Source organism: Leguminivora glycinivorella, chromosome 11 (genome assembly GCF_023078275.1).
Source record: "Leguminivora glycinivorella isolate SPB_JAAS2020 chromosome 11, LegGlyc_1.1, whole genome shotgun sequence".
Lineage (NCBI taxonomy): Eukaryota > Metazoa > Arthropoda > Insecta > Lepidoptera > Tortricidae > Leguminivora > Leguminivora glycinivorella.
Window position 1 is genome coordinate 5,130,346 of NC_062981.1, and position 11,321 is coordinate 5,141,666.

Here is an 11,321-nt window from a genome sequence, read left to right on the forward strand (position 1 = left end):
TTATATTTCGTAAATCTGGGAGACTTCTATTTTGCAGGTTATCGGAAGCAAACGAGTTGTCAGACGAAAATGATTTAGAGAAGAGATCAGTTGTAAATTCGGAGTCGGTTGATAATTCTTTTTCCAAAAACTGTTTATTTTGCGGTGTACTCATCGCTCCGGTATGGGCTATGACAGTCTTGTTGACCATGGAAGGTGGGACGGTGTCTGCATTTGTAGGGTCGGCAGGCGCAGTGGGAAGATTTTTGACAATCTCGAGCTCCGTGTATGAGAAGCCTCTTACTTCGTTAAGATCGGCAGGCGTGTTGGGATGACTTTTGACGGTCTCTATCTCGGCAGCTGACGAGCCTGTTAACAGGTTAAGGGCAGGCGTATTGTGCCGGCTTTGGACGATTTCGATCTCCGTAGGCGATTGACCTTCTGGGTCGGTAGGTCCGGCAAGCGTATTGGGCCGACTTTTGACGGTCTCGACCTCCGCAGACAATTGATCTTCTGAGTCGGTAGAGTCGGCAGGCGTATTAGGCCGACTTTTGACGACTTCGATCTCCGCAGTCGATGGACCTTCTGCGTCGGCAGGGTCGGCAGGCGTATTGGGCCGACTTTTGACGACCTCGATCTCCGCAGACGATGGACCTTCTGCGTCGGCAGGGTCGGCAGGCGTATTGAGCCGACTTTTGACGACCTCGATCTCCGCAGACGGTTGACCTTCCGCGTCGGTAGGACCGGCAGGCGTATTGGGCCGACTTTTGACGGTCCCGATCTCCGTAGACGATAAAACGGTTGTGTTGGTGGGCGCAGCAGGCGTATTGGGGCGACCTGCGATGGTCACATTATCCACGGACGGTGTGGAAGAAAGTTCTTTTGTATTACTTGACGGTGGTGTGTGTGTAGTCACAGATGCGGGTGTAACTCGAGACCGAGAGGGTAACGGCCTCAAAGTTTGTTTGCTTAGAATAATGGGAGATCTAGATTTACAAGACTTGCATTTCCAGTTTTCTCTTTTTGCAGGTTCCATCAGACGATACACTTTTTCTGAAAATCCCACGCAGTCAAAATGCCAATGTTTTTTGCATTCTGAGCATTCTGCGCTATTTTTAGAATCTGCTGTATGTTTACATTTTGTACAAGTCGATGCCATTTTACGGCTGTTTATTTTTGAAGTTTTACTGGTAGTTTCCATTGTATAGTATATATTCTTGTTCTAATATTTATAATCACTTAAATACAAAACCTGGATAAGCATGCAAGGCAGCTGCAGTATTGTCTTTGTCAGTTTTTTTTGTTCAAATAATTACACAAACAAAAAAGAAAAGGAAAAAGAGGAAAAAAAAATACACAATTAAAAACCAAAAAAGTACTTGAGTTTTTCACCCATAAAAAATAGTGTCTTGGGTGGGATTTGAACTCACGCCATATTAGCGTTGTACGGGTAAGTCGCATGTATGATTAAAACTACGCCAGGCGAGCTTGTGACGTATCTGGCGAAAATTAACGTTCTAAGTATCCGTCAGTGGTTGTGGTTTAACTTGGTTCTCCTTAAAATGTTTTTTTTTTTTTTTTTCAAATTATGGGGCACAAAATAAATTCACATGTGTTGTCAAAAATAGTTCACAGAGAGTCATCAGTCATCATATCACATAGTCTCCGTAATTGTTTTTTAATTATACCACTATTTTAGTCACTAAACTTAATTAATATAAGCAGTAATAAAAAGTCAAGTTAATAAGTTTTTCAAGCACGATAAAAAATAAAATAAAAACACAAAAAATCACTAGCGTCCGAGCGCGGATTCGAACCTGGTGTACGTGTGGTCAAGGTAAGTTTCGTCGATAGCGCACACTTTTACGCCAAGCGAACATATGACGTCACTGGCGAAATTGAGGTTCTACTGTTGCATCTATTATGGGAGTGGCTTCGTTACTCTTCTTTTCGCTGATTGGAGTATTCACTTAATACACACTACTCAATGTTTACATGTGTGCGTGAGATTTGAACGACAAAAAGACGTTTGTCAAATTGTTTTATTGCTTTTTGTGGATTTTTGCACATTTTGAACAGTATTTGCACATAAAATAGGTTCCTCACAGCACATTTCACACAAAACCATATGAGTCTTATAGGTTTATATGATTTAAACACTTTTTTCTTAATTATAACTACGGAGCAAACAGCAACGCGACTGCTTCGAGGTAGCGCTCTCCCCTCCACACTCGACCCTTAACCAAAGTGATCCGCTAATAATACTGGGGGACATCTTACACAGATCAACCCAGCCCCAAACTAAGCAAAGCTTGTACTATGGGTGCTAGGCAACAATATACAATATACATACTTTAATAGATAAATAAAAATATCCATGACTCAGGAACAAATATCTGTGCTCATCACACAAATAAATGTCCTTACCGGGATTCGAACCCAGGACAACAAAACAAACACAAACATACCGATGTAAACAAAGGGATCCGATAATATTCATTTATGCAAGGCAGCATTCACTAAAAACCATAATAATTAAATAAATAGGCAATAATACAGAAACTCAACCAAATATATTAATTTCATCGACGTTTAAACCTTTTCGTTATCGATACGTTACCCTCACTACGTCCGTCGAGGTTTGTGGCCCACGCCCGGACTTTTATGGCCTCAGTCGTTTACCTGTCATATTCTCCAGCCGCTTGTACCGTTTTCAGTATATCCGTGTCTTTATCGTTGACGGTGAATATTGCCTGCAGGCCTTGCATGAGGCTCTTGTGGCAGTCCTTGGTTCCTATTGAGGCTTTTTCTACGTCCGCTACAGTCACCTGGAATCGGGAAATGCTATGTTAACGTTTAGAATATTGTATATTGAGACAAACACACGAGACACATGTAGTGCGTTTCAATTAAGATTAGCAAAGACATATATAACTCCGTATAGACAGATAAAGTCTAAGAAAAAAACGTACCTCAGTACCATACAGAAAAAGGTACGGTGGCCTAGATGGCATTACACCTTTGGGGTACGCTCAGCTAGATAGCGCTAGTATTAATATTTGACATTTTAACACATATGAAGCTATGAATATGGGCCAAATTGTCAAAACTGAGGTTCAAAAGTCTTAAGCCTGTGTCGAGAGATGGCAGTCTGCACTGTGATTAGACATTTTACTTCGACAGTAACTTTTTATAATACTCGATCCTCTTTGAAATTAGTAAACATAAGGCTTGAGATTTTATATTAGGTGTCGACGTAGGTAAGCAGATGCAGCGCAGGGCTGATTTTGGTCGTCGAACTCTCTGATTTTAATCGTATCCGAGTTACTTCTTTAAGCTTATCTAGAAAATTAAGTAGATGTTACGCAGACCTAGTTCGGGTGCGCTCTTGACGCCACCGTATCGGAAGCGCGAGGGCAAAGTGATTTTGGCCGTAGTTGACTTTGAACTCGATTTAAACTCTACCCGAGCTCCTCTATTAAGCTTGTCGAGAAAATCAGAAGTAGCGTCGCACTAAAGTCAGCTGCTGTGGCGCCAGGGGCTAATTTACTGGACCTTTACTGTGCCTGATCTCGACCGCAGTTAAACTTTGACAGTATCAGATCAGACCTCGACCGTAACTGAGCTCCTCCTTTTAGCTCGTCAAGGAAACTAAGTAGACGTAGTGCAGCTCTGACATCAGCCGGGCTGATAAGCGGGGAAGGGAGTCTGTCGATACTTGCAGGATTATACTGGGACTGGAGGCTGACAGATCGCAAGGGAGACCAGTGCTATGTAGGGAATCGGGACAGAGAGAGCAGTGCTAGTGATCCTACCTGAGCGCCTCCTTTCAGCTTGTCAAGAAAGCTGAGCAGATGAAGAGCGGCTCTGACGTCGGGATGCGCTCTGGCCGCCACCGCGGCCGCCACGCGCGGCGCCACGCCCGAGCCCGCGCGCGCCGCCGCCAGGCTCAGGCGCGCCGACAGCCGCGGCAGGGACACCGTCGACACTTGCAGGATCAGGGACACCGGCCTGGAATATTACATTTAAATACAATAAATAAATAAATATTGGGGACACCTTAACCTTAATTTAACGAGGATGATGTGCCTTATGTTTGAGTGCATCCTATTGAGCATGTGTTGTTTTCTTGTCAAAATGTGCGTGTGTCCTGACACTAATCATTATATATTTTTGGCATGTGTTATTTATTTCCTCACCCCCCGCGAAATTCGGCCGACTTTTTTCTAAGCGAATGCGACATGAAAGCGCTTCCAGTTTATTTTTCCTCCGAGTTTTGCACAGATTTTTAAGCGAATTTTAAATGAGTACTCCTTACACCTAGGTATTATTTATTTATATGTGTTTGAAGTTTTTAATGGATTTGGCCACTACGAGCATAGGAAGTTGTGTTATGAGATGACAATTTAAACAAATGGAAAGCCACAAACAATATGTATGCTAATATTACCTTAACGGCCTCAGTGACGTGGCGTACAAATTATTGCATATAGCTATGACAGGGCGCCGCAAAGGCTGCGTCTTTGCCTTCTTCTTCCCGGCGGCCGCTGCAGTCGCCGTGCACCATTTCACCAACAGCTCGACTGTGGGCAACGGAGCGCCGTCTATCTCATCTAGAAATTTTGAAAAATACATAATTAAATATGTTTCAAATAAATTTCATAGTTATAGGTTGTTTGTTAAATATTAAAATTGCAGAATAGATAGATATTTTATAGATATTTATCTATTTGACGACGACTTAACGTCTGCAACCCACATCTCACAAATGGTCTCATCAGAAGATGAACGCTGTCTTCTGAGTCAACATTATGCTGGGGCCATTTGGTTGTATTGTAAACTTACCAACACACTGTACACAAATAAATTATTTTGAATACGACTGATTTTTTATTAGACTTGTAAAAGATTCTTGTAATTTGGTAAAATTCACAACATGTTGCATGTCGGAACTTAGTCATCTTAGTAACAAAACGACTTTATGTGTACACTTAGAAACCACGGAAAAAAGATTTAAAAATCATTTACCTAATATATAAGGCAGTTGGGTATCTCGGGGTCTAGCACAGACCGCATCATAGTCGCATTATGCAGCGCCGTTCTAACCTCCGTTCTTTCGCTCGTCCGAGGCATTTAGTTCTATTATAACCTTTATGCTAATTTACTTAGTATAAGGCAGTCTGAGTTTAATACAGACCGCATGAGGGTACCACCATTGTACAGCGCTGAATGTACTGCGCTGGTCTACATCAGTTATTGTCCCAGAGCTGTAAGAACCTCTTTTTGATACATAACAGCGTCCACAAAACGTAAACACGCGCCACCTAATGAAATTTTAAATAAAATCCTGTAATAATATTTTTAAAAAATCAAGTACTTAAAAACAATATTTCGCTTACTTTAAACATAATCTAACACATGTTAATTTTTTGCGGATCTTCGTTAGTGAATATTTTACGGTATTATTTTATCACGCAGGATTTACTTATTATGTCATTTATCATTCATTTTTATTTTTAAACTAGTGTTGTGGCAGTCTGTCATTACGATTCAAGTGATATTTCAGTAAGCTGATAGAAATCGTATATTTGTATAAGCGCCTCCTTGTACATAGGGCATAATCGATTCAACCAATTCGAAATTACATCGCAACATACTTCAAAACAAATGTGTCAAAAATGTGAACTTACAGATCCCGGACAATAGTTCTACGCTATCCTGTATGTTAGTTTACCTAGTATAAGGCAGTTGGGTCTCCGGTCGGGGTCTAGTACAGACCGCATCAGTGTCGCATTGTGCAGCGCCGTTCTAAACGCTTCCGTACTTCGCTCGTCTGACGCATTCAGTTCTACTGGCCTGTAACCTGCAAAAACATAGGAATACTATTACCTTTATTATAAAAGACAAACGTAAAGCATACTTATACTCACACTCATTTATTTATAATATTGTTACATATTACACGTCACAATTGATTTAAGTACATAATTATTATATGGTATATTAAAATTAAAATTATTATATTAGTATCCGTAGTTTGATATGTCGAAATATGGTAATACATTTTTAAATTACATTAAGGACCATTGAGCATTATATAATATTAGAATAAAATGGATGCAATGTTTTGTGAATGTTAAATTGTTAATTAATAATTTAAAAGATGTAGAATTCATTCATGTTATAAAAAGCGTGGGTGATAAGCCATTTTTTTAACGCTTGTGTGCATATTCGAGTCGATCGTATAAATCAAATAATTATAAATATGTATCCACAAAAAATTGTGTGTTTTTTTTCTTTCGTAAAAGTAATAGTAGTAGTAGTATTAATAAAAATCTAGTAAAAGAAAACTAAGAATTGAAAATGTATAAAGAAAAGTATTTGCTTACCCGCGAGTTTAGCTAGCAAATGCGCGAGCGTGGTTTTCCCCACACCAGGTGGTCCGCACAGCAGCGCCACCTATAAATAATTAAAACATGCATATAAATAAATAAATATTGTGGGGGACTTCTTACACAGATCAACCTAGTCCCAAACTAAGCAAAGCTTGTACTATGAGTGCTAGGCAACAATATTTATACATATAAAGATAACATACTTATATACATAGAAAACATCCACGACTCAGGAACAAATATCTGTGTTCATCACACGAAAAATGTCCTCACCAAGATTCGAACCCAGGACCATTGGCTTAGCAGGCAGCGTCATTACCAACTACTCTGCCCTGCTAAGCCGAGTGGCGCTATCTCAAAACCAAATGATTTTGAAAATGAGTACTCTAGACCGTCAAACAGGTACCTATTTATATTACATGTTATTTATTTTTATACTGTATGGTGACAGCGGACATGGAAGAGAACAATTTCTCACCACAGGATGCCGAAGACCGGGCAAAGTGGAGAAGGCTGAGCAGGAAAGCGGATTCTGGCGCTAGGCCGGGAAAACGCTAGATTGAAGAAGAAGAAGACTGTATGGTGGCAAACAAGCATATGGTCATGCCATCATGTAAAAATTATTGTTAAATACAAAATGATACTGATTTATTATTATTGGAACATGGCTATGTGAGGATTGTATTTATCTTCTCGACTTTCCCCTTGCGATATGGTGCCTTAATTGAAACTCAGCTACTCAAATAAATCCTACCTTGTGATGCGGCCGGCCGTCCTCATCCATCTCTGGCTCGGCCTCTTTCTTGCCTTTCCACTTGTTGGTGAGCTGGAACTCGCCCGCGCGCTTGCTGAACGTTATCCTCTGCTGGGGCTCTTTCGTCTTCACTTCCTTTTTGAATACTATCTGAAATTCATAAGTTTAGAGATAAGAATCAACAAATAACTAAATAAAACATGGTTACTGGTATTAGTGACGCAGTTCTAAGGATACCATAATTAAAATCAAAAATGGTCCTCAAATTTCCTCATCATCATCATCCTCCTTGCGTTATCCCGGTATTTGCCACGGCTCATGGGAGCCTGGGGTCCGCTTTGACAACTAATCCTAAGATTTGGCGTAGGCACTAGTTTTACGAAAGCGACTGCAATCTGACCTTCCAACCCGAAAGGTAACTAGGCCTTATTGGAATTAGTTCAGTTTCCTCTCGATGTCACGGTCCTCAAATTTACTGATATGACTTAATATGCTGTTTTTCACCTGCGCTCCGCGAGACTTGTACCCATTTTCACTAGAGCCACAGAATGCATTCTGTGGCTTGTTTTACCTGTTATCCCATGGAAATTTACTGAAAACTTGGAGAAAAATTTAATTTCCCACCCTTACTTAGTTTTTCACTTGACCAAAGTAAAGCTTATCACCTTGTCTTGTCCCACAAATGCAGTAATGTAACAATGCTCTGTTGACTGGCTCCTCTGACAGCAGATCTAGATTAGGTAACTTGTCAACCCACCGAGGATGTCATTCTCTCTCTTTCTATCACTATAATGTGTTGAACAGTCTTACCTTGTCCCACAAATGCAGCCAGTGTAACAGTGCTCTGTTGACTGGCTCTTCCGAGAGCAGATCTACATAGGATTGTGGTTTGAATTTGTCCACCCACATGAGATTGTCATTTTCATCTTTCTCTACAACTTGTAGTTCTTCAGGCTGGACTTCTTTTTGTTTTTGTTTCTCTTCCAACTGAAAATATTATAAGGAATAAATTAGGTATGAAATTTTAGAGATAATTTTAAAATAAAATTCTGATACAGACATTTTCTAGTAAATAAATACTTGGCGGGGCCACTACCGTCACAGTATAAAACCAGTAATAAGTTTTCTAACAAATTTTGCGCCGCGCGGTTTGTCCTTGAGTAGCGCTCGCACGCAGCGAGGTGCAGAGAGTACATGTGGAACCGGATGATGCCGGTCGCATCAGTACGCGCCGCGCTGCGTGGCGCTGTCGTGTCGCGCGCTGCGCGTGCGAGAAAGCCAAATAGCGACCGAGTTGCTGCTGCCGGAGATTTACTACTGAGTCGTCCTGAGTGCTACCGTGCCCCCAGATTATTGAAAGTAAACTTTAATAAATTGGGCACAACAATATTTATCTATTTACTAGCTGCTAAAGCGATGGTGATCTATGATGTTTCTTTCTTGTTATCTGGGAAAACATCAATACCTGGTATTGTATTCTTAGTAACAATACCAGAAATATTCATTTTCCTTAATAGGCTACTTGACCCCTTTTTAAAGTTTGTCTTATATTATTTTATTACTTACTGTCCAATTAACTGACAAAAAATATCACTATATTTTATTATGACTTATAAACCGCAACAAATATTTATAAAGAATACTTTTATGTAATCAGGCAAAAAACAACAGCCATGTCATCTATAGATTTTCTGTGAATGAAGTAATTCAGTGCGAAAACAACACTTTCTGACACTTTAAGTACGAGGCATAAAGGCATTATGTCAGTGATTGATTTGACATGAATTCTATGACGTCACTACACGGCCGACAGCATTTTCGGTGGCCAAAATTAAAAATAAATTACTCACATTTTTTAATTAAAAATACGTAGTCATCGTCAATCAATCAATTAATCAATCATTTATTCATAAATAATAATTTACACGTCACATCGTCATACAATTTGCATTTCTATTATAGTTCGTATGGGTAAAAATAATAATAGTAGGTACTTAATCTAGTATTAAATAGTATTAACTGTAGTTTTATAATCATAGTTCGTAGGTTTATCGTACACATTTAATACGCAAAGTCATTAAATATTGGTTTCTTATGTCAAATATTATTATTATTTAGAAGACAATCATTTATTGAGCCAAATTAGATATGAGTCTAGTAGCCTATTATTATGTCTTAGCAAATGCATACTCACAAGTTTCCGAGCCTCAGCCCATGTGCTAGCATAGTTGGCGTGCAGAGATACACTCTCCTTCGTCATGTCCAGTGACTGCTCCCATGAGTCTTCGGACTCTAACCTAACATAGAACCTGTCCCCATCAGAGTTGGTTACAGGCATGAAGGCCCACCTGAAATAACAAGTTGATACATTTTTACATATTTACCTTCTGTCTCTGACCTATTTTATATTTTTTATTTTTATATTTTTTTATAAAAATAAAATTAATCAGTATGTTTAGTTGGATATTAATGTAGCAAGTATTTTATTGCCTATACAAATTTATTATTTTTGTGTAAATGTATAAATGCTTGTCATTTAAACATAAACATTATAAAAACATGTTGCATTGCAGCAGACCCGGCTTTATGGGATAAGATTTATTTCCATCCGTACATGTATATGTGACATGTAAAAGTGCCCCTGTGGCCTATTTGCTGAATAAATTATTTTGATTTTGATTTTGCTTTTTGATTTTGATTTTTTGATTTTGGATCCATATCCTTTTTATTGACTACTTGAATTACCTCGGTATATCCAACGAAATATTGTCTTTCACATTAAAGTTGGGCTTTGCATCACCCTGAACCCTATTAGAAGGCTCCAGAAGCAACTGCCGCAGTCGCCGGCCTTCTAGAATCTTCTGAATCAGCTCCTCATCTTCTTCATCCTCAGTCTTTTGCTTTTTACTTGGTAACAAAATATCATCTTCAATATCCCCGATGTCTCCAAATAAGTCGTCTACCGTCCGTTTATTACTTGAAACCACTGCTGTAGGTTGTGTGGGCTGGCTTAAGGGTAGTGAGTTTATACCATCTATGTTTTCAGTTACTGAGTTTTGACTACCAAATGTGGGCAGATGTTTTCTTACGGTTGGACTTGAGAAATCTAGACTTCTTTTAGCTGGTAAAGGATTTTTCTTTACTATATTGTGGTCTGAAATAAAGTAGTGCTTAAATGAAAAATTTGTAACAAATAATGTCTACAAATGAACATGTCTTTGTGTATAAAAAATCTTTTTTACGTACATCGGCCTCGAATCTTGGGATCGCATTAACAGCTAACGCTCAATAAAACTATCACATTTATTTAGTCTAAAGCTCAAAGCAGACTTACAAGAGGAGCCACAAGTCTTAGTAGGTAATCCTGAATAATTATTACCTGTACTATCTTCATCATCACGAAGCATTTCCAGCTCATCGGCGTACATGAGCTCGTACTCCTCGTCCGGGTCCGGATAATCAGACATTGTGAATGAATTAGATCTACCGCTTATAAAATGAGCTGCACTAGACTACTGTATAATAGTTATTCTTAGTATTTCATTAAGTAAGTCGTAAATATTCGTATTTAAACCATTTAATTTAACGATACATGCCGCGAAATGAAAACAAAATTAGTAGTAAAGTAACTGTCAAAAACGTCATGGGTAGCATGACAGCTGTCAATGTCAAAAAATCCAAAGGGATGTGATGAATTTCATGCGGTATCCACTTGGTCTCAAATAGCTTTAGTTCAAGGAATGTTTTCGACTATTCGTCACGAGATGGCGCTACCAGTTGATACAAAATATACTTTATTCTATTTGTCAAGAGATGGCGCTAGTAGTTGTCACGAAAATATATTTCTATTTATCACGAGATAGCGCTAGTAGTTGTCACAAAAATATACTTACATTCTATTTGTCACGAGATGGCGCTAGTAGTCGTTAGATTAATTTATAACTTATTTAGTCATTTATATATTTAATAATAAGTTTACACGGCGTTGCAGCATAAAACACCAATACACCGAATTATAAAAGTAGTGTTCTTGTTTATACTATAATTGTATAAATACACTCCTTGTACACTCCTTTTTAGGGTTCCGTAGTCAACTAGGAACCCTTATAGTTTCGCCATGTCTGTCTGTCCGTCCGTCCGTCCGTCCGTCCGTCCGTCCGTCCGTCCGTCCGTCCGTCCGTCCGTCCGTCCGT

The 11,321-nt window shown here is 39.1% G+C and overlaps 1 protein-coding gene across 1 annotated transcript in view; it reads right to left on the reverse strand.

Moving 5' to 3' along the window:
- Nucleotides 1-10,720, reverse strand: part of LOC125230943 (chromosome transmission fidelity protein 18 homolog) — a 74,542-nt gene extending 63,822 nt beyond the window's left edge. Inside the window, exons 1-10 of the mRNA XM_048136241.1 lie at nt 10,508-10,720; nt 9,874-10,282; nt 9,323-9,476; nt 7,939-8,115; nt 7,129-7,278; nt 6,369-6,438; nt 5,714-5,842; nt 4,430-4,592; nt 3,795-3,990; nt 2,662-2,807 (exon numbers count right to left, since the gene is read on the reverse strand). Coding sequence (XP_047992198.1) covers nt 2,662-2,807; nt 3,795-3,990; nt 4,430-4,592; nt 5,714-5,842; nt 6,369-6,438; nt 7,129-7,278; nt 7,939-8,115; nt 9,323-9,476; nt 9,874-10,282; nt 10,508-10,595 — 1,682 coding nt within the window. The 5' untranslated portion in view covers nt 10,596-10,720. The remainder of the gene's footprint in view (nt 1-2,661; nt 2,808-3,794; nt 3,991-4,429; nt 4,593-5,713; nt 5,843-6,368; nt 6,439-7,128; nt 7,279-7,938; nt 8,116-9,322; nt 9,477-9,873; nt 10,283-10,507) is intronic.
- Between the last annotated feature and the right edge of the window lie 601 nt (nt 10,721-11,321).